We start from the raw sequence: 24,473 nt of genomic DNA, 5'->3' as shown, positions 1-24,473 counted from the left end.
GAATTTCCAGACATTTTATTATAAAACAATATCTCTTCAACCTTTCAAGGCACACCTGGGAGTGATTGACCATGAATGACAATTGACAATGGGTGACCTTTGCATTATGTCATCCTTTTGCCATTACGTCCTATTGTACATAAGCATCTTATTAAAAATTCTTGTATCCAGACGATTCCAAATTCATGGCCTTAGGCTTGATAGAAGAAGCTCTGTTGTGTGTGTTTGTTTGCTTGAGAGGCCACCAGTATCCAGGAAGGGAAACATCCATAAATTACTTTTAGTTTAATACTTTAATTCAGCCATTTCCCTTGGTGGAATCTTCTCTGAAAATAGAACCAATGTATCCTCAACGTAGAGAATCCAATTTTAAAGATGACCCCATAAACCTGTCAATATCTTCGTGCATAAGAAGCAATGTAATCGTCTTCATGGACCCCCTGAAGGTTTTTATGCTGGTGAAATTACAGATGCATTTAGCGATATATCCCTTTGTAAAATCACACAAGAGGAGAATGAGGAGAATCATCTCTAATACAAAGGGAATGACTTGCCACGGAAAAATACTTGGTCCTCATTACTGAACTTCTGCTATTACACATTTACAGTACATATAAATTCTCTCTTTGTGCTTCTTTCATTAAGCGCGTACATTCTACCATATCCTCACTTTGAACATAATCAAAGCCACACATTCATATACTGCATCTTTACCACAGGAGCAAACTTACAGTTCTTGGTTGTGGTGTCGTTCCCTTCAGTCAGGAAAAGCAACAAATTGCTACATTGGAAGTGCAATATCACACAGTTCATTTCTGTCATAGACTGTCAGAGACAGAGCAATTATCAGGCGTATCACATTAACGTTGACCTGTTTGCAGTGCTACTGCATCTTATTCAACATAATGTTCAAGTCTGCCTGTCAAAACTTCAAGGCACACTGGACCCACCCAAAGGTCATTGCGGGGGTCTCATGGGGTCGCAGTGCTTTGTCCATACAGCGGTGCCCAGATGCTGTATTCTTCTAGATTAGTACGCGTTAGTAGTAATGCACTCGTCCGATTGTCCCCGTGCCGCTCCCCAGAATGTCAGGCTGGCCGTTTCTCCAGATCTCGCGTATGATTCGCTCCCTCTCCTCCAACCGCTGGGCTCGCTCCAGCTCCTCGGCCGACGTGAACACGTTCACGCTCAACGTCCCGTCCGATTGGCTGTGGTGGTTGCCGACGGCGATCTCGGTGCTGGCGGTGGTGGTGTTGGTGGTGGTGGTCAGGGGAGCGGGCGCCTCCACGTCGTGAGCCTCCTCGTCGTCCTCGTCGTCGCTCTCGTCGTCGTCGTCCTCGCTGATGTCCTTCAGGTGTTTCTTCTCCGGAGTGGGCGGGGCAACATTGGCGCGTGGTTTGCAGGAGATGCGAATGACCAGCAGGCACAGGGTCAGCACCAGGCCGAAACACACGCCAATCACAAAGTAAAGGCCGAAGCTCTCTGGATTGGCTGGAAGGAAGAAGAGAGTGAAAATTGTATTAACTGTAGGTGAATGTGTTAAAAGACTAAATTAACACTTACTGTAACAATGATTAGATTCTGTAATAATAGTATAAATAGTTCAGTAGTAAGTAATTAAAGGGGAAGACCACCCATTTTCAATATTTAAATATGTCATTAATGTACCTTAGAGGAGTTGTGTGGAAATAGAAAAAAAGTTCCCCCCTTTCTGTGTTGCCTAGAACTGGAGGATTGATTTTGGGGTTTCTAAGTACAATGTGTGATGTCATCAAGTTTTACTTTACAATACAAACCTTTCTATTTCCACACAACTCCTCTAAGGTATAATAATGACACAGTTCAATATTGAAAATGGGTGGTCTTCCCCTTTAAGTATCCCCTTTAAGTATTTAGTAATTCATTATGTCTTCCAGATCCATTCGGCTCACCAATACAGATCCAATACACATGATGCACAGACATGCTACACACATGACTGACCTTTGATGTGTGCATATGCAGCAATGCTGTTGCTCAGAAGGTCCATCTCTTGCCTCTTAACATCCATGTCGACTGCTGACTTCTCCTCTCTCACACCTAGAGACATCATAACACACCAACTCAGATGTGGACACAAACATTGCGTACAGGGTCTAACAGGCTACAGCGGAGCAAACGTCAAGCAAGTCAACAACATGGACGCAGACCTTCAACCAGTGTGCTAGCAGGTGTTGTGAGCTCCCTGGCTCTTCACAATGCCGTTCAAGCGTTCTATGGCTGCCCCACTCTGTGCTGCTCTTGCGCGCCAAACCCACTGACCACAGCACTTCTTCATATTATGCCTTTGGCTGGGTGGGATGTGGCCTTCTAATGTCAAACAAAAGCGTCTCTGTGTCCTCCTTAGACACCAGTTCCAACTGGGATCATCATTACACATTTGGCACTTGGCGCCCGCACTCGCCTTCTCTCTCTCCCCTGAACCTCGATAGGACTCGCCAGAGAGGTCAGAAAGGTCAAACTCTTCCCGGTAGTCGATGCTGGAGTGCTTCCTGCATGATGAGAATCCCAGACCAAATGGCTAAAGTCCAGAGGCAAAGGGACAATGTTGTTTACCTGTCTGTGTTGTTTAGACCAGTGTCAAACTTTGAAATTTGAAGGTCTCCCCTTAAATTTGACAGTGTACAAATGGAACCAAATGGACCCTAACAGGTCCATTTGATTCCATTTGTAGACACAAAGTTACAGACTTGTAAGGGTCCATTTAGACCTCCATAAAGGAACATAGAGTCCCTGAAATCTACTTTGAGAACCATTGGTTTAGACTATGTGTCACACATCAGTCGTAGACCTACGTGGGTTCAACACTGGTGACGCAGGTTTGAATCCTTCCCTACTTGCTTCCTGCACTTCCGTGTTACTATTGTGTTGCCGACCTGGTCATGACTCCTCAAGACTCTTGAGGAAGTCTCACATTTCCCCACGGGGAAAAGAAAAGACCCTGCACAGCCACACCCCAGAGGGGACACGCAGACAGCTGGATCTTTCTCAAACCTTTCCAGTCTGTCTTTTGTTTTCAGCCACTTCTCTTTAAGCGAGCCCCTATGTTACATCCCATGCCGCCTCCCCATGCGGTAAGCTTTCGTCCCCCCGGGGAGCCAAGCTGTTTCCAATCTGAGTGAAGGGTTCATTGGATTTGCCTGCGTGGAACACTCCAGCCAAAGGGTCACAGTGGCCCTGGTTGGTCTTTACCGTGTTCCTTCCTCCACTACCCACCACCCGCCACCCTCGTCACACGGCACTTTTCCTGCTGACTCTGGCTTTTCTCCCCTGTTTTGCCGTTGTTTTTCCTGCACTCCCTCACTCCTCCCTGCCTGGCTTGATGACATCATGGCGTGGCCACATGGCTGGAGGGCACACATGTGAGTGTTGATAGCAACACAGCCGGGGTCCAACGCATAAAGGAGGAGACCTTGAACTCGTCTAAATGTGTATGCTGTGTCAGCGCCAATTTTAAGCTCAAGATTAAACATGTGCTTTGTGTTAAACTCCTCCTCAGTGGGGGGAATAAAGAAAAGAAAAAAAAAACAACTAAAAAAACAAAACATTTTGTTCAACTGGGAATAGATGATCAACTCTGAAGGAGCCCTGTTTCTAACCTGTGCATGGCTCTCATGATAAGTCGAACCACATGCCGTGATGCCTGCACATACCGCAGATCATATGGATGCCCTCAAATTGCACAAACCACATGTTTATGTTATCATTTACCTCAAAATTGCACCCACTGATAACCTCAGAGTCTCTGATTTCTATCCTGACGCAAATGCCTTCACAATTAATAAGTATTTATCATATGTGTATTTGTTGATGCAGCATTTGCCAGATTTCACATCTTCCATCCACACACATGCAAGCCATATGCAGTAAAGAGGCTCACTGAATAAGCTTTAAAAGTAAAGCCAACATTCTACTCCTGTAAAATAAACCAATGTATACTAAGACATATACTGTAGCTATACATCTTTAACCACATTAACCCTGATGTCCTTACTCTGCCAAATGTCAGATATGTGTAATATTCTCTGAAAATAGCACATCTACAAGCTCACAAAATGTGTCACTGCGCAACGCTTTGTGAGCTTGTAGATCGGCTACTTTTTGCAAAGAGAGAGGGAAACAAAGAGGGTACCAAGTATAGACCCCGGACAACTAAGTATATATAGTACAGTATAGGGTTTACTTTGAGTAGTTAAACTTACCAGGAATTTAAGCTGTGGACTCAATCTTCTCAGTTCCAGTTCATAGTGCTACGGAAGGCTTGTAGATGGACGATGAAGCTTGTCTCTTTATCTCTCATTCACTGTCTGTTTGGATCAATTCCTGTGAGCTTTGGTCCTCAGACCAAACAGTTCATTTGGCCACCCTGAGACGAGAGCAAACACACACAGACACACACACACAAGCAGACACAGACACACACAAAGACGTCAGTCAGACTACATTAGATCCAAACTCAGTGAGGCGTTTGTTATGCAAACAATGACAGGCCTTTTGCAGTTGCCGCTGGATACACGGTTGAGCAGGAGATTGTAGGAAGGATTTCAGCTTTCAGCAGTTTAACAGTTCTGTCTTGCATATAGAGACTATATCAATACAGAGTACAGACGTGTCTGAACAATGTGCGTAGCACTATCGAAAAGTGAGAAGAATAGGTATTATATAATCCCATCATTCACTGTATCTGGCCATTGTTAACGCTGCCACAAAAGCATGAGAAGAGAAGAGAAACAAACGGTGACACTGACATTTCAACGTACAGTGTATGCAAAATAAGTAGCGTATATCTAACTTGTGTGCACAATGATGAACATTATCTACTAATAAACGCATAAGACCAATAAAACGTTAAAATAGAAAATATTCCCCATTATGCACTAGGAATGGGACGATAAACAATATTGTCGTTTATCGTGATAAAAAACACTCACGATAATCGTATCGTGGAGATTTAATTTATCGTGAAATCGTCCTCCGTCATGCACTGGGATCAATTCACCTTTTATTTTCCGGGCTGCATATCCGGTACCACTTAAACCCTCTATTGGTAAAAGATACTTATAATATCCGTACTTGATACAGTCTTTTATTCACTCTCTACCAAATCTCTCAAATATTCATGATTTCTTTGGTCACAATAAACGTGATATGACATTTTCATATCGTCCCATCCCAATTCTACACAAAAAAGGAGGTGGTGCCCCCAGAGGCATCCTAGTAAGCTTTACGGCTTATTTACACAGGAACCACTTTATGTATCTCATATAACATTGAAAGACGGATAGAACATACTTTACATAGGATAACATGAATTACAAAAGCAGAAAAAGGGGAGAAAAAAAGTTGGGTGGAAACATGGGGGCTTAGTCTATTTACAAGTCTCGAGTAGCAGCCACCTGAAGGTGACTTTTTATACAAATTTTTAGGAGGCTAGGGATTTGCACTCTTTTAAAGCTTGCGGAAGGGCGTTCCACATGTTGGTGATATAGCAGGAGAACGAATTAGAGCCTTGTTTAGTGTTAAATCTACGTTGAACATGATTAGTGACGCTGCTGCTGGTGTTGTGATTGTGGACATCCTTGACCTTTAGGAAGTAGTTTGTCAGGTACAAACTACATTTGGGTGCTAGAACAGGGGTCCCGGTCCCCAAACGTATTCCTGCCAATGACCCCCTCTGGCTGTAACCTCCCCTACTGCCAAATGGATTCAAAATTCACAGCCATGTGAAATGTTTCAAAACTTTTGAAACATTTTGACAAACAATGGCATGCCCAAAATATAGACGCACAATAATATCATGAGGTGAATTTCACTTAAAAAAGAAACCCAATTGTCACCCCATAACGGAACCCCTGGGGGCCACAGCCCTCACTTTGAAAATCGATGTGCTTAGAGATAAGAAAAGGTCAGCATGTTAATAGTTTAAAGACAGTAACCAACTGTGTTCTGTCCTTTCACATGAAGTCATGCTATGTGGTTTTCCTGGAGGTGTTCAATGAAGACACTGGGTTCATTCACACCTCATATAACTAACATCATTCTTCACAGACATTTACTATCTTCTCCTGGAAGAGTCCCCAATAAATCACTTTCTTTCACTCTGCTAAACCACAGGTTATCAAAAAGGGGGGGATGCAGCCCTCAGGGTGGCCACCAGGGGGCGAAATTTTAAAGGAGAGATTTGTCTTTTTTTCTTCTTTTTTTTCAAATATGTTTTATTGACAACAGATTATCGAGAGTTACAAAATTAACGTGTTATCCGAGTAACAATTTTCTGTCTCAGCAAAATCAAAGGAAAGAAGAATGAAGAAGAAAGAAGAAGAAAGAAGATTTTTGTCTTTTTTTCAATCAATCAATCAATCAATCAATCAATCAATCAATCAATCAATCAATCAACCAAATATATTTATACAGTATCTATCTATCTATCTATCTATCTATCTATCTAAATTCAAATTCAAATTCAAATTCAAAGACTTTCAAAAACATTTGTTTTTTGAAAGGCATTTCATAATACGGTGGAGGCCAGAGGATATGACTATTTGGGGGTCCTTGGCATGGAGTAGTTTGGGAACTGTGTGCTAAACCAGAGCTTCTCCTCTTGCTGGAAGTTAGCACATTACATGCCAGCTGGGGACCGAGAGGGCCGTCGAAAAATGCTGTGCTGCGTGGTTTGCTAATTCTCCCCCTGTTTAGTAAAAAGCCCCTGTGCCAGCTTGAGTTGGTTTAGCAGATCCCCTGTGCTTTCCAGTGCAGATTTTGATCTTGCTGACTTTTGGCAGACCCTATGTACACTACACTGATACAGTGCCGGACTAACTAACTGACAGGGAGCGCTGGGGGGTGACGGAGCTGTCGCTATGGAGACCCCCCCCCCCCCCCCACCACACCCCCCAGTCCCCATGGGAGTGAGATGACATATCTTTTGTTTCTGGTCCCTGCAACAGCCTGGGGATGCGTCTACACACCACTGTCTTCCTGTTGAGCTTCCTTCCTTCCTTTTCAATTATAGACAAGGTCATCTCGTCTCCAGGCCACGCTGCCAAATCTTGTCATATCCCAGCAGCGTGAAGGAGCACGGAGCTCAATGAGATACTTCGTTTTTTTGTCCCGAGGGTAATAAAGCGAAAGGCTCGGATGACGACAGTTGTTCTGTTCTCCAAGCCAAGGTCAACGCTAATGATTGGACAACCGAAATGGTCTTTTCTCACACTGGAATGCAGCTGACCTGAGCTCGTCAGGACTCAGGCATCCGTTACTGGTGGTTAATGACAACTGGAGACCTGTTTAAGGCCTATGTAAACACTAATTAGCCTGCCCTGTTGTTTTGTTGTGTTTTTGTTGTACCTCACGGAGGAAATTATTAACAGACCTCCTCGTTCCCAGCCACGCACAATCCCATGACTCAACCTTTAGCTCTTTTCTCCAAGTGATCGACTTTGTTGAACTAGGCCCTCCATTACTGCAGACTAGACTAGACAAGACTAGACTAGACTAGACTAACGTTTTTTGGGTAATAAATCCAAAACGAGACCGGCAGCGTTTCAAGCGTCCTGGTATAACAACCACCTAAGACATTTAATTACAAGGATTTTGATGTATCCTTTGACCAAACATATTTTTCTCAAATTTGACGATAAATCAAAGAAAGAGATGTGTACTGAATGCAGACTGTGGCAGCTAGTGTACTGTATGCTCAGCAGTGGGAGTGATGTACGCGATATCAGCAAACCTAAGCCACGGTTGCTTGGCTCCAAAATTGGACAGTGTGTATTGGGAACATGCAGATATGTCCAGCACCTTGATAAACATGAAAACTAAGCAAAAGAAACTTTCTGCAGTCAGTCTGTCCCCACCAATTTGCCAACACCTACTTGCTGGATTTGGGGAGGGTGTACTGTAGTCTCCTATGATACCTCTCTATTCATCTGGCAGTGAGGAGTTTCACTAGGAAGGAGGAGTTTCACTAGGAAGGTGTAACACGTGCAGAGGAATATGCTATCCATCCAAGCTCCTCTCCATGCTGAACAGATAAACCTTGAAACAAACGCCTGGGTTCCCGCGGCTATCCCGCTAGTGTACCAATGGAAGAACATCCTCCTCTGCTGGCTTCCCAGTTCCACCAGCCAACACGGCCAATAGTGTTCCCTGGAGCGCCTGGCCATGCCGCTGATGCCGGAGACCCCGGAGGAATCAAACCCCAGTCTCTATGGTGGTGAGCAGGAACTTCACCCCCGCACCGCCTGGACGCCTACTCAGTTTTTTTTTTACATAAACAGTCCCCTGAAAGGAGGTATGACATATCGTTTTTAATTGAGAACACAACAGCGCAGTTTCAAATGAGAAACTTGTGTTCCAGTATGATTATGGAGAGATGCAGGGTCCGTGTTAGTCCCTACTTCATTAAAGTGTTAGTTCACCTATTTCTGACATAAAGCTGTGTGAAATACTTGCCATTAAAATAGTGGTTACAATTTACAAATGTATTAATTCATTACCAGAGTCCCGTGGTCAGAGTTCTGGTCAGTTTTAGATGAATATAAAGTAGTTCCGGTGATTTGGCAGGGGCTCATGGCCCAATCATTAAAAATAGATGAATCCACAAAACTAGCGTCATTTGTATTGTTGACCTATTTCTACCAAATAGACCAACCTTCGTTCAACTTTGACCCCTCTGTCACATGGTACTATTTTTTGTGTCCAGTATCACTACGCCGCTGCAACATATTTCCCCAAAACAAGGTGCTTTGCAGTCAGCTGATCAGAACGAAACCTCACTCTATATGGTAGAAATACAATACAAATGACGCTAGTTTTGTGGATTAATCTATTTTCAATGATTGGCCCACGCCAAATGGCCCCCACCCCATTGGAACTACTTAATATTCATTAGAAACTGACCAGAACTCTGACCACGGGACTCTGGTAATCAATTAATACATTTTTAACCACTGTTTTAATGGCAAGTATTTCACACAGCTTCATGTCAAAAATAGGTGAACTAACACTTTAAGTGCATTGTTTTTAATTGGCGATAGAATGCACATGATGCCTACGCCTCTATTTCTATGTACTGGTGGTCAACACTGTGCACACCTGACCGGTCCGGGTGCATATCGAGGACCAGGTCAGCTTTATTTTATACTGTCTCTTATAATATATTGTTACACTATTTCTGCTAGGGTTTTTACTACTTATTCTCTACCCTATTGTGTATTTTGGTTTCATTGTCTCCACCAGCCGAAGGCATGGGGGAGAGTATGTTTTCCTCTCCGTCCGTGCGTGCGTCCGTCCGTCCGTCCGTCCGTGCGTGCGTCCTCGCAGTTTGTGAGCGCCAAATCTCAGTCGCCGTTGGCCCGGTCGCTGCCAAAGTGAGCACACACATTCCCTGGATGCCAATCTAGAACCTCTGCCCTAAATTTTTCAAATGGGCCTTTTCTAGCGCCAACTAGTGGCCGATGTTTGCTAAACACATTTCTGTGCACTACTCTTACAGATTTTGTCCAAAAATCCTACAAATCGGTAGGCAATATCTCGACAGTCATGTGATCGACACGGATCTGTCCGATTTTGCATATTCCATCCTGATTGGCTAAGATTGGCTTCCAAAGTTTGTGGGATTGAGCCGTTTTGAACAAAATGCCTCAAATCACAAACGCAAAGTGCAATTATCATGAAATCGCGCACACACGTTCCCACTAGGCCGAGGAAGAAATGCCACTTATTTTTTTTTAATCAGCCTCATGGTGGCGCTATAACAGCCCGATTTGTGGTTTTACCTATAACTCCACCGATCAGTTTCAAACTTTGTAAGCGCACTCCCTAGAGGCTAAGGATAAACCTTTGCCCTGCATTTTTCACATCAGCCTTTTATAGCGCCACCTTTGGGCCGATTTATGTAAAACACATTTTTGGATATTACTCCTTGAGATTTTATCCAAAAATCATGCAAATCGGTACACAGTATCTCTATAGTCATGTGATCAAGTCCGATCCGTCTGATATTTCATATTCCATCCTGATTGGCTAATATTAGCTTCCAAAGTTTGCAGGATTGCTCCGTTTTTGAACAAAATGCCTCAAATCATCAACGCAGCTTGCGATTACCGTGACATTTGCCACACATATTCCCACTAGGTCAAGGAACAAATGCTACCTTTTTAACATTGTCCTGTTATAGCGCCACCAGCAGGTAGACTTTAGCAAAACACATTTTTGGAACACAATGCTTGAAATCATGCATGCAGCGTCCGATTGCCATGAAAGATCTAAGGTGAAGAACATATGCCACCCTTTTTACATTGGCCTATTATACAGTAGCACCACCAGGACGCACGGCCTGGTGGAGACCTGTGCTCGGAAGAGCACTGCTTCTAGTTCATACTGTGGCACTGCAATTTCCCTCAGGATCAATAAAGGTATCTGTCTGTCTGTCTGTCTGTCTGTCTGTCTGTCTGTCTGTCTGTCTGTCTATCTAGATGACCATCATTTACACAGCCATTTGTGTCACATTCATGGGGGACCAGTGAGATTACCACTCAGATGTGACGCGTTGTGAGCTTGTAGATCGGCTATTCGTGCTACAGTCATATGACTAAAAGAACACAACAAGATTAGATATAAAGGTTTCTGCTCATTTGCAAATGGGGCAGAGTAGGAATAGTGATCTGATTGATTCCAGGATAAACACACAGTATGGTGTCATGTGGCCAGAGAAGAGGGAAGGCACTATTTCTGACTGAGTATTGTTTGCTTTGGTTTGGAGGAGTGGAGCCAAATGGAAGAAGAAACCCCAAACTATCACGTTGCGTTGATATTTCTGTTGTCATCCACTTGAAGAAGACCACAATGGCCCTTTCCTTCCCACAAAAGGTTTGTCCCTTTCCGCAAAGGACCGTCTTGTAGTCGCCAGCTCCGTGCCGACGCCCTCATACAAGTACAGATCCATCATTATCTCAATTGTCTGGAATAGGCACACCAGTATTATCTCATAAGCAAAGATGACTGAGTTGTCTGCTGTCTGTGGAGCCTGATTGTAGCTGATTTATCAACCACATACTGACAGGGGCCAACCTCTGAAGCGAGAGCAACCACGGGCCGTCACTGAACAGAAGCCCTTTTCCCGCGATGCTTGCTGGGTGGCAGTAATAAAAGATCGCAACCGCACGACTCCTCGTCCAGACTGAAGGAATAAGTTGCAACCCCGTGAGAAGACTTTATTTAAAGACCTAAGACATAGTTAAGTTACGGAACTAAGATGAAAAGACAAGTTTACACTAGGGAGCGAGTCAGCCTTATTTGCTTGTTGTAATGACATACATTGAACCACAGAGGGTAAGGAATATTTTTGATACCTAGAATTCTATGCAGCCACAAGAATTCCTGGCACACTGGACTGTAGTTCTGCGGTGTGCCTGGCACCCGGCTTCAGAGAACAAAAAAAGGGCCAGATTTGGATTTAATCACATTTCATTGTTTTTATACACAGCTCTTGTGAGGGAGATCACAGAGCCCGTCACTTAGGCTGAAGAATAAGGACAATTTATAGCATGTATCAACTCTGCCCTTAACTATGTTCATTAAGATGTTACCGTTTCCTCCTTTGATTTTGTTGCTGCCAAGTTAACTGAGAGAAGATCCGTCCGAACATAATGACACATGACATCAAAAAAGTAAATCTGGGTAATTTATTCACTATTTGCAGCCTACGGATGTTTGTTCTCAAACTCAACATGTTCCAGTTTAATAAATATGCAGCTGATGATATGATGATGATTGAGTTCAAATTAGTTTCTGTAATCTCCCTTTTCACAGACATTGTTTCAATGACATTCTCTCAGTAGCTGAATAAAAGGGTAATGGCAACTCCCAATGGTGATTGTAACGCCAAAGTGTTTCAATCTGTATCACGTATCTGTTGGATATCCCTTTCAGTACAATCTTTTGATTTAAGAGGTTTCTGCTAGAACATTTTGACCATTTAGCTATAACTGAGCCAACATATGGTCTCTGGGGCTTTTTACCGGCCAACCGCGATCACCTGACCACCCAGCCCAGGCAGAACAGTCTAAGGTTCAAGCCAAAGGGGGAAAAAAGGTTGATGGAACTTCAAGCTCTCCCCAAAACCCACAGAGGTGCACGCGGTAACTTTCCACCCGATAAACACTGACACGTTTTCCCAAACAGAGTTCTCTGTTCGTGCATGGTGCCTGTGAAAGCATTCAGGGGGGTTGCATCTGGTAAAGGTATTTTCTCCTATACGATACGGCACAACAGTCACCCCTTGCCTTCTCTGAACGTTGCAAAGGGCTTTAATTTAGAGAAAGGAGAGTGCATTTCGTCCATGTTTCTCTTCCACATGAGATCCCAGGGATCAAGCTGCGCTCAAGTGTCAGTGTTGCTTTCCTTTTGTCAGGGCCTGCCAGGGTCTCTGGCTGAGAGGGGAGTTTTGCGTTTGGAGGGGGCCCAGTCTGACATGTGGTTGCCATCAGGTTTAGTGACACGGTGCATCAGGTAAAGATGACCCCGGATCTTAAACCGTCAATGTTGGGTAGAAGCCTTGAATGTCCATTTGTCCAAACGTTACCCTCGCTCTTTACCGTCAGGAAAGATTATGGAAAAATAGAACCCATGCTCCAATGGATCCATGTTGTCATGATCCAAGGTACAGTATGTTGTTATTTAGCCACAAACTATTGACCCAGAAAAAACAATTGTCAAAAGTAGCAGAAATAGACGATCTACAAGCTCCAGGCGACGTGTTGCAAGCTTGCATATTGGCTATTTTCACTACTATTGCACAGCACTCTTGTATGACCAAGTTGAGCTAAAAGTAAAAATATGAAGATACAAGGTTTCGGCCCAACAACAACAACAATGTTATACAATACTAAAACCTGTCAAGGATTGTTTTAGCATGGCCCGCATACCAGTACAAAGAGGTCACAAAGGTTAGACAGTAAGAGGTTTTGGGTCAGGATAGTACTCTGTAGTCTGCCTCATGCTTGCACGATGATGCAGTTCCCTTCCCTACCTTGCTTGTTACTCCTAGCAGATTAAAAGAAATGCGAATGGTATTGAATTATTTATTGTGCCAGAGTTGAAGTGTCTACAAAACCCAGTGTTCATATTTCAAAATCACACCCGTGTGAAGTGGAGCTGTGTGTGTGTGTGTGTGTGTGTGTGTGTGTGTGTGTGTGTGTGTGTGTGTGTGTGTGTGTGTGTGTGTGTGTGTGGATCATGTGTACCGATTTTTGTGACATTTGAAGAAAATATGTAGGAAAAGGAGCAAAAAGTGTGTTTTGGAGAAAATTCAAGATGGCGGAAAATCTATCATGGCGCAAATGGGCGTGGCCTATATGGGGAGATGCGTCATGACCCAAGGAATCAAGGGAAAAAATATTTTTAATTTTCCGACCTACGGTTCAAGAGTTACAGGCCAAAACGTAAAGTGGGGTGTTATGGCGCCACCATGCGGCCAAATGACACAATTATTTTTTATTTAATCCTTGAAATCATTATGAACCTCCTCTCCAAGTCTTGAAACTCTAGCCCCTATGGTTTGCGAGAGACAAATAATTGAATGTGAGTTTTTGCGATTCCCATTATAAGTCAATGGGGAAAATTAATTCACTAATAAATTAATATCAATTAAACTATTGAACCTTTCTCTTAGCAAGTTACTAGCCCACTATTCCCGAGTAAGCCGGTCGATTTGACATATGGCGCGAGTGTGTGGTGGCAAAACTGTGGGACTAGTAGCGTGCCGAAGTTTAGGAAGTTCAGGCTACATACAGACACACAGACAGACACACAGACAGACACACAGACAGACAGACCCACACGGCCACGTATAGGGAGCCTGTGCTTCACACAGCTCCAAAAACTAACTACCATGTAGCCGTGTCTTCCAAAAACAGCTCAAATGAAAAATAATGTTTTTATACCCCTGCCTTGATTATACTGTGTTTCACACATTGGTCAAACTTTGACATTTTCATTCCATTAACCCTTAAGTTCTGTTCAGATTCACTACACCTTCGTTCTGTTCGGGTCATTTTGACCCGGTGGATATTTGGTTTAAAAAAGCAACACTAATATAAATTTTAACTTAACAAATCATCATGATACATTGACTTTGACTCAATACCAAACAATTCATATGATATATTTGGTAAATGTTTGCATTTTACTATGGCGATTAAACACTGAAAGAGCTAGGCGTTTTTACTGATTTAGCTGAAATCCATGTAAAAAAAACTACTTCATTTAATACTGGGCAATATTGCTCATGCTTATAGGAAGGGGGGAGGGTTCGGAATGGGGCTTCGGAAGGGGGGTGTTAGAAGTGGGGGTGACTGTGTGTCTGTGTTTTGGCATAATACTGTGTATTTCTGTGCTTCCGGGTCAAAATGACCCGAACAGCACTTAATGTTCAAAAAATATGAGGGGGGTGTAGCATGGGTGTAGAGCAAAAATATTTTTTTTACATGTTCATCTCAGAAGAATCTTTAAGGCCAGTGAGTTTCAGGTGGAAACATTTTTAACTTCTACCTTTTTTTTCCAAATGAAAATGTAAAACGGGTCAAAATGACCCGAACAGCACTTAAGGGTTAAGCGATATAATCTTATCCAAACTCACAGTCTTGCATATTTCTCAGTTGAGAGAAAAATCGAACCTCTGTTCGAAGTGGAGCTGTGTGTGTGTGTGTGTGTGTGTGTGTGTGTGTGTGTGTGTGTGTGTGTGTGTGTAGCACCTCTCTGGTCACCCAGGATCATGTGTACCGATTTTTGTGACATTTGAAGAAAATATGTAGGAAAAGGTGCAAAAAGTGTGTTTTGGAGAAAATTCAAGATGGCGGAAAATCTATCCTGGCGTGGCCTATATGGGGAGATGCGTCTTGACCCAAGGAATCCAGGGAAAAAATAATTGTAATTTTCCGATCTACGGTTCAAGAGTTACGGGGCAAAACGCAAAGTGGGCCGTTATAGCGCCACCATGAGGCCGAGTGATGTAATTCTTTTTGGATTCATTCTTAAAATCATTATGAATCTCCTCTCCGAGGTTTGAAACTGTAGCTCCTATGGTTTACGAGAGAAAAATACTTGAATGTGAGTTTTTGCAATTCCCATTATAAGTCAATGGGGAAAATTAATTCACTAATAAATTAATATCAATTAAACTATAGAACCTTTCTCTTAGCAAGTTACTAGCAGACGATTCCCGAGTAAGCCGGTCGATTTGACATATGGCGCGAGTGTGTGGTGCAAAAACTGTGGGAGGAGTAGCGTGCCAAACTTTGAGGCTACATACAGACAGACACGGACACACACACGGCCACGTATAGGGAGCCTGTGCTTCACACAGCTCCAAAAAGGCTTTCTTTTACATGATCTGTTTAGCTTTAGGCACAGACTATTTGACAGAGAGACAATGAACAACAGGTTTACTGCATCACAGCACTCAACAACACCCGGAGTGGGCATAAAACATCCATAAATCAAATCACGTGTGTGTTCGTTCGCCACTGACCACTTCAAGTCAAACCTTAACACTTTTCACAAAAATAGAAGTCATGATGTCACAACGATCAGGTATGCCGCCCTGACGCCAGCCTGAGTCAACAGAGCCCCCATGCTTTTTAAGGGCATGTAACTGCAACCCGTGACCAAATAAAAATGGGTATCCTTGTGTCATAAAAACTGCGAACCAGAGAGACTTGTCCCACGAGGAGCACTGTTTTGTGGGTTATGCTAGGTAATGGGAGGGTAATGGAGATAGCGGACTGAGCTGGGGGGGTGAGGGGGTAGTAATAGTGCCCAGATGTGTACTGATGGGAGACAGGGAATGCTTTCGTATGTAAATCAACAAAAGATAGCACATGCTGTTTCCTCATATATTGACTTTATCACACACGGCTTGTCCGATTGTCCATTAGAAGAAGCAACACCCCGGGCAGCGGGGACAGGAATGAAAGGAACAAAAGTTCATGTGTGTTTTTGTTGACCTTTATACGTTTTTTTGTGTAGCCAGATGTATTGGAGGTCTCCGCCTACCAGGACATCTAGTGACATCGAAATTCATCGGCAGAGGAAAAAGCTGCAAACAAACCCGTTCCTACCGCTTTGAAAAAACAATTCTGATACCATTCCAATATGAAGGACCGCCCCAAAAAGTCCTTGGATTGGTTCTGCGATGGTTATTTTTTCAAATCTCTTTAAGTCTGTATTCTTTCTGTGCAGTTTTAGTCCCTATATTGAATTTAGATGTCGCTAGACGTATTGGTAGGCAGAGATCTCCGATATGCCTGGCTACGCAAGACTAACCTCAGATCACCAGGATTTCTACACAATTAGTACCAAATTGATTTGATCTGGTCCAGAGTCCAATAATAGATCCAATAATTTGCACACACAAATGCATGCAGCTGTTCCATCTGTTCAGACCCTGACCGGATGAGCAACTTGCAAATTGACTTGATCAGAGTCTGCACGAGAATGGATATGTATTGGTGCTGTGCATGTGTGTGCATGTGGCTCATTGTTGGTGATTGCCATTCTGTTTGTGCTTCTGTGTGTGAGTGTGTGTGCGTGCGTGCAAGCGTGCGTGCGTGCATATGTGTGTTTGTGAGAGAGATATGTGTTCAGTGTCAGGCAGAACCCAGCTATTTCTTTATTTTAAATTCCAAATTTCCCAAAAAATCCTAACTCCAAATGAGCTATGGGTGAAGTGATGATAATATAAGGACTCAAGTATCTGACGATGTATAAAGTCACCACACCAACTTTGACGAGGCAGTATTGTGTTGTTCTTTTCATTTCCTGAAAAGTTACAGCACGATCCTGAACCTCAAAGTACAAGAATAGAGCCATGATGTCATCTCCGTCAGATCAACCTGGGCCTGGCTGGCACACACCACACACTGTATTCATTACTCAAAACACTGCTGATTACTCTGTGACATAAAACATATGTTTGGCGTTTGCATGGCTGGGTGGGCAGCAGTGGTAAAAGGACTTGCATGTTTTACTTGAGTAAAAGTATCAATATACTGCAATGTAGATTCTAGATCTACAAGCTCACAACACCTCACATTACAACATGTTGAGAGCTGGTAGATTGGCTACAATCTACTTTATATTCCATCATACAACGGGATATAAAGTATTACTGTCCAATCCCACAACCAACCAGTGAGTGCCTAACACAACTACAGTACACCACAAAAATCCTGTGGGTCTATTTTTATACACTCAGATTTAAACAGGTTTTTGTGTTTCAGCGTGGAGCTCTCCAGTGCTAGTGGTTGTTGTGGGTCTTTGTCTCTGTGGCACTACTGTTACCAGTCTGCACCTCAAATGCATTTAAAATGTTTGAATGGGAATACAAGGTTTCGGTCTGATAGTCAGGTTATCATATCCTATAAGGTAACCTGATGAAGCTCTAACACAGTGGTTCTTAACCTGTGGGTTGGGACCCGGGTCCCCAAATTATTTTGGGGGGTCCCCAGATGATTAGCTTAATGTGAAACATTGCTTTCTCACTCAACAGCAAGCAAACCAACATAAGTTTAAGTGTATAGAGGTACTATCTGCACATTTCTAAAGTGACAATTTAAGGACTTTTTAATACCTCTAAAATGACAAATTAAACATTGGACACATTTTAAATATTAGAGGCCGATCTACATGCTCACAGCGCCTCGCAACGCAAGGTGTTTTTCGGGGTCACCCCCCCCCCCCCCAAAAAAAAAGGTTGAGAACCACTGGTCTAACAGACCGAAACGTTATTCCCATTCAAACGTTTTAAATGCATTTGAAGACAGTGTGCTGGGAGTTTTTGCTTCGGGGCCCTCGTTAGGTCTCCTCCTACGCACCTTTCACCTTTGTAGGTGTGCAAAAGACTTGCTTTTTACCAGTCTGTACCTACAGTAACTGTAATGCTGTATGAGTCAAGTTGAATTTGGAAATAACTTGTGGTTTTTCTAGCCTAATAGAGAGCCACATGGGTATGTTTTATCATACAGTATATGGACATTTTAGATATACTTTCAGGTAGGTCGACCACTCCAAATACTCTCCTGTGACATTCCAAACTCACTGGCACAACATTGCATTGTATTGTTCCCACGTGTGACACCCCACCCATGTGGTGTGGTGCCTAAGTAAGCTAAAACAAACCCTGATAAGTATTTTGCCAATGCTATTTGACCCAGCTTTGTTGCATTCTTTTGTTGGATTTTTATTTCCCAATAGCCTCTGCCATGTGTAAATATTAGCCATGCAGAGTTTAAACAAATTCAGGTCCAATTCAAAGTCGAGTCCATTCTCTAGCTTGTGTTATGTTCTCGGAAGCTTTTGAAGGTCTGAAAATGTATGTATATTTGTCTATGCACGTGTCTGTGTTTGGGTGTGCGCATGCGTGTGTGTGTGCGTGCGTGCGTGCGTGCGTGCGTGCGTGCGTGCGTGCGTGCGTGCGTGTGTGTGTGTGTGTGTGTGCGCGCGCGTGCGTGCGCGTGTGTCTGTGTGTGTGTGTGTGTGTGTGTTTGTATGTATGTATGTGTGTGTGTGTGTGTGTGTGTGTGTGTGTGTCCAGGGAAAGAAGAGAAGCTTATTCAAACCCTTCGGACTTAACATGTCAAACATCATCCAAAGCCTGTAGAGGCGAGTTCCTGGCCCAGTCAGAAGCCCTAGACTGCTGTCTATACTAGCCAGCTGTAAGCCTTAAGCCCAGTAAGATTGGCAGTGGTTTGTGGGAGTCTTGCTAAACACAGTTTCAGAGACATATCACTCAACCCTCCCTATTTCTCAAATAACTATAAAATCCTGTTGCTTGCGTTATACGCTGTGGGAGATTATGACTGTCGAAAGCAGCTCATAACCTTTTGTCTATCCAAACACTAATGTAGACCTATTCACAACTCTGCTGATCACATACTGTACAGTGTCGTCTAGTCCTGTGTTTCTCAAATGGGGGTATGTGTACCCCTTGGGGTACGCAGAGGTACTACAGGGGGTACTTGAGAGAAATGGAAAAATGTATTATTTAATGATAAAACATTGACACATTTATGTGAACGTGCCGCTCTGTAAAGCTTTAAACCAATTTTTTACCAGCACAACTGTTACTGAATAGAAAAGAGGCTACTTACTTTTATTTTCAACATATTGACATAAAACAGGACTTTTGATATCAGTATAATTGTCTAATCAAAATGTTGTTGTCGATTAAAGGGGGTACTTGGATTCAGCAATCAGGAAAAGGGGGTACTGAAGCCCAAAAAGTTTGAGAACCACTGGTCTAGTCTTCAATGGTAGGGCAGCCATGTCGATATACTAGCCTCGTTACCCAGGCTTTTATTTTCGTTCGCGTCTGTTTCAAAAAGAAAAATAAGTCGATAAAGACCCGCCTTACTTGGAGGTCACAAAATCGATCGATGTCTGACTCTGCACCAAGCGAGTTCATCTGTGTTGAGGTGTTTAAAGCAAAACATTGAACACTGCTCCAAGGGCAACACTTTTCTCTGCACTGCGGCCCATATGGAGAACTGGTACAAAAACATGTAAAAAGTGTATGAAAACAGCAACAGAGCGAGAGTGAAGTTTGTGTTCACACAACATGCATAGATTAAGGGTGTGTATGAGCTGAGCGTAACTATCTCCTATGGTGACATTTTGACAGTCATTCCCAGGGGAAGCTCCAGCGCATTGTTCATAAGGGTTACAAGATTACAGGTTGCTCTCTCTCTCCCCACTGGAAACCACATCTACACACCTTAAAAAAGAGCTCACCCTATCATCCCTAACCACTCCCATCAACCTAAGTTTCTTGCTGCTGCATTAAAAATCTCAGGCTACAAAAAAACATGTTTAAGAACAGGTTTTAGTTTTTTCGTTTAGTTTTTGTTAACTACAGCAGTGGTTTTCAACCCTTTACATATCAAAGTTGATTATTTACTGTATTCTGCATTTGAAACACGGACCACCAGAGATTTAACCTCTCAGACCCAAAACATAGAATATTTTGTTGTCGTTGGATGAGATTTTGTCCATAAAAATAACAATTATTCTACATTCTCTAATAGTGTATAGCTCTCAAAGGCCTATAACCAATAATCCATTTGGTTACCAACTCTCCATCATTTAGCTGGGGACCACCTGGAGCCCCCTCAAGGACCACAGGTGGTCCCCGGACCACTGGTTAAAAACCCTTGGTCTACAGCAATAATACTTTCAAATATAAAATGTAACTGCTAATGTACATCATATATTATGTAGCCTATAAGTCCTGACTGCCATTTCTTGGATTAGCTTGTGAAGAAGTTAGTATATGGCCTGAGGTTTACATCTTGCATTGAAAATTGGTGGTCGGTTCCATAGGAGTTTAGATGAGCGTTTCAAATCAGGGATTGGCCTGTGACCCGATGGGTACAGAGAGTTTGTAAACCAACATCCCCCAGGACAGATAAGGCAGGCCAGGCCCATGCGCCGATAAACGTGGCGGTGGGGCTTGGGGGAGAGAAAAGAAAGTTTGCTCGGGGTATGAATAGCCAGGAGAGGTCATGCACAAGTCAACTGTCCCCAAACAGCCTGGAAGGGATAAGTTACTAAAGCCTTCACACTTATCCCTGCTATCTGGGGTTTTATCTGGCTGACTGGTGAGGCGGCTAAAGAGCCTTCCCACTCCTATAATGTTAATTAAAGGAGACCCCTGGGGCCACCTCTCTCTCTCTCTCTCTCTCTCTGATAAGAGGTGTTTACCACAGCAGCCCGGTGGAGAGCGAACCCTGGGAGCTGAAGCATATGGTTAATTGCGTTCTAGTGTGAAGGTGTGAATTAGTTAGTGCGTGACTGCGTGTGCGCGCACGTACACGTGTGTGCGTGTGTGCGTGTGCGTGCGTGCGTGCGTGCGTGCGTGCGTGCGTGCATGCGTGTGTGTGTGTGTGTGTGTGTGTGTGCGTGCGTGCGTGCGTGTGTATGTTATACACCGACAAAGAGAGAGGGAACTTTTGTTGCATGCTGATGATTTGTATGCACGCATGCAGGCCTGCTGTATAAACTGTGTGTTCTTTTTAGGATAATGTGTTTTTCTTGCTTCCACTAATAGAACTGCTGTATACTGGGAAAAAATGCAGCCAAGATTAAACAATGATTATCGAAGCGTGTCCTGATTCTTCTATGACAACTGTTGACTATTCCTTTGAAAAAAAAAAAAAAAAGAAAAAACTACAGAATGCGACCGGATGTTTGCTTTTATTGCAACAACCTATTAATCATTGCAAGGTTTGCCAACATACAGCTGCACAGGAAAACTGGACCCGGGCTGACCCCCCCCCCCTTCTCCCCCTGACTACATGTGCTGTATCATCTCTGGCATTGGTTCAACTTCATCATATACTGTAGTGTACATGCCACACACACGCACACACACGCACACACACACACACACACACACACACACACACACACACACACACACACACACACACACACACACACACACACACACACACACACACACACACACACACACACACACACACACACACACACACACACACACACACACACACACACACACACTCTGCACAGATGTCCCGTTATTGTATGGATGATTAAGAACAGAAAGTTCTGTTTGGGACCATACATGGCTCATTAAAACTTTCCAAAAGGTGTTAGAACATAATAACACACTTTGTAAAACTGTACAATCAAGGAGTGAAGAGAGAAACCCTGACAGCCTATAACCTCAGTATGACCACGGTTCAGTCTCTTTCCCATGTCCCCATCATGTCCTTTAGATGTAAACACACTGTTTTAAGCCAGTGGGAAACACAAGGTTACAGTTCTCATTTGAAAACAAATATCCTCATATTTCACATCAATGGAAACTTTCAACGGACAAGATTACCATCCGCTGTCTGTGTTGTGTGGATGGATGCCAGAATGTTAAAATTTATAGCACCCCATGGATAGCCCCAAGGAACCGGCAAGTCATTCCAAATGCACGCAACCTAAATCAGCTGCAATCCAAAAAAGTGTTCATAAAGCATCAACTGTAAAACATGAAAACTTCTAAAAACATGTAAAACATGAAAACTAACGATTTTGGCAGGCAGTGAAATTGTAACAATACTCCACTATTCTATGATAAAGTAACCAGCTAGCCCCCCCCAAACACAATGTAAATGACATGAGTATGAGTTGTAAAAAGGCACCCCAATTTAAACAAGCCCAAAAGGTTTCTTGTGTTTTTTTTATCATTTTAGTTGACCCTGTATCAGTGAACTGTCCTGTACTGTATCTTTTTCAATTCAATTCAATTCAATATTATTAGAGTGTCAAATCATAACAAGTTATCTCAAGACATTTTACAAAGGCTAAAGAGCCGTGAGAGAGAGAGAAGGGCAATGCAAACTTCTAACAAAGTATTCAGTCAAATCGTTGACATAAAAAATAAAGCAGCAGCACTTTAACCCATATTTCTGTTATTGTCAGAACACTGACGCAAACCATCACACTCACCAGTCAGTGAACAGGTCTCTCCAAAGACTCCTCATTCCCCCTCAGTGACATCCAGGCTGCACTGCACGTTTCAGTCAAAAACACGTCCTCTTCGTTCCCTCCAAAACTTTGAAAATAACATTACAAGCAAATCCTGACCGTTTCAGTTGGTTCCCTTCTGCCGCTGTGGTCAGGTCCTGAGCAGTGTTTGTGCGTGTGTGAGATAGAGAGTGTGAGTGTGTGTGTGTATGTGTGCGCCGTATGCACACAGAGTCTGGGGAAGAGGTGGCAACTTCCTCTCAGAAGTTGGAGTGAGTAACAGAGTTCTCTCTATCTCTCTCTCCCAGCTCCACTACACACTGGAAGCAGGAAAAGCTGTCATACTATCCCCTTCCCAGACGGAAAACAGAGGAACAGCCTAAAATGGGCAGGCTTGGGGACGGGGGGAGGGAGGAAGGGAGTGAGTGGTGTTGGTGGTAGGAGGGGGGAGTCTTTCCCTCTCTCTGTCGTTAAGGAAACAGGGAGAAAAAAGCCAACTGTAGCTATAGGGGGGAGGCAAATTAGCTCACCAAGATTTTCCACATGGAGTCCAACATGACGACAAAACAGCACAAACAAAAATGAGCAACAGTGATGGATATTTAGTAGATGTTCTCACCAAATGAATAGGGAGAAAACATTACTGAGGGTCTCTGTGTGTGTGCGTGTGTGTGTGCGTGTGTGTGTAGGGGAGGGATCAGAATCATAGAATTTCCCTAACACAATACAATGCTATACTATACTGTGCAGTGGTTCTCAAACCTTTTAATTTCATTGACCCCATAACTCTGAGAGTGTACAAAATGGACCCCCTTGCAGGTCCATTTGGTTCCATTTGTAAACTCTCAGTGTTACAGACCCTCTGAGGGTCCCTGGACCCCACTTTGAGAACCGTTGCTGTATACTCCTGTAAGGGGATTTCTTTCAATGACATAGATGCAGAGGTACGCTAGCAGCACCAAGAAAACACAGAGCATAATACAGCATGCCCTGGCATACTGTGCCGAGGAACAGTGCAAGAATTATACTAGACAGCAGACTATACTTATGAGTCCACACAAACACATTGGACAGGACACTCAATCACTATACTGTACTTAGAAAGTATGGCATACACTATGGTTAGCCTGTGACTTATTTATAGACACGTACGGTAATCATGTCACATTATAGATTTATAATGTGTTTTTAGAGCAATACATTCAAATAATTTGAAGGTGGTTATTCAACAAGTATTTCCTTTCAGTCCCAAACTATGCATTACAACTATGATGGGAAAATCTACTTGTCTTTTTTTCGAGAGGAGAGCAGTCCCACACAAAAACATGGTAAACATGTAATCACAATAATATGTCAACTCCCAGTAAGGAACTTGCTAATTGCTAACAGTTGTGAGCTCTGCTCAGAAAACACACAGCCAACGATTATGGCACACAATCTTATTTTAGCCTTATGTGAAATTACACACGATTCAGGCACGGCCAAAGTGCCAATGTTCTTCATGTTGTGTGCTGTTCACGTTCAAGTTCTCAGCACACTCTCCCAAGCTTGCGCTTGTCGTGTTTTGCAACCAACAGTTTTATTGCCAGGGATTCCTCTGCAAGCGCCCTCGACCATCTGAACAGGCTCAGCTGTAAATCGTCTGGGCCACCAAGCTGAGCCTTGACCAGATTTGATTGAAGCCATACGCCTGGGCAGGCGTTGTGACATTCCCTGTCACTGTATGAGGCATAAAGTTTTCACAATAATAACGGAGAAGAACAACTAAGCGCCATGGAATCAGTGCTGAAAAGGCTTAGTGCGTCACTGGGTTCACTTTATCCTTCCAAAGGGTCAGCATAAGCGCCAGAGCTGTTATTGTGCTACACCCTGCTGAGGCTGGAAAGGACACC

The 24,473-nt window shown here is 43.3% G+C and overlaps 1 protein-coding gene across 1 annotated transcript; it reads right to left on the bottom strand.

Annotated features, from left to right (window-relative positions):
* Nucleotides 1-22,879, bottom strand: eva1ba (eva-1 homolog Ba (C. elegans)). The gene is made up of 4 exons (XM_080754130.1): nucleotides 22,564-22,879; nucleotides 4,242-4,405; nucleotides 1,984-2,079; nucleotides 1-1,491 (listed from the first exon to the last, which is right to left on the bottom strand). Exons 3-4 carry the CDS (start codon nucleotides 2,048-2,050, stop codon nucleotides 1,040-1,042), a joined length of 519 nt encoding a protein of 172 aa, XP_080610256.1. The 5' UTR covers nucleotides 2,051-2,079; nucleotides 4,242-4,405; nucleotides 22,564-22,879; the 3' UTR covers nucleotides 1-1,039.
* Between the last annotated feature and the right edge of the window lie 1,594 nt (nucleotides 22,880-24,473).

This window comes from Nannobrachium achirus (genome assembly GCF_963921795.1).
Source record: "Nannobrachium achirus genome assembly, chromosome: 2".
NCBI lineage: Eukaryota > Metazoa > Chordata > Actinopteri > Myctophiformes > Myctophidae > Nannobrachium > Nannobrachium achirus.
The sequence above is the reverse complement of the archived record's forward strand: the minus strand, read 5'-3'. Positions and strand labels throughout refer to the sequence as shown.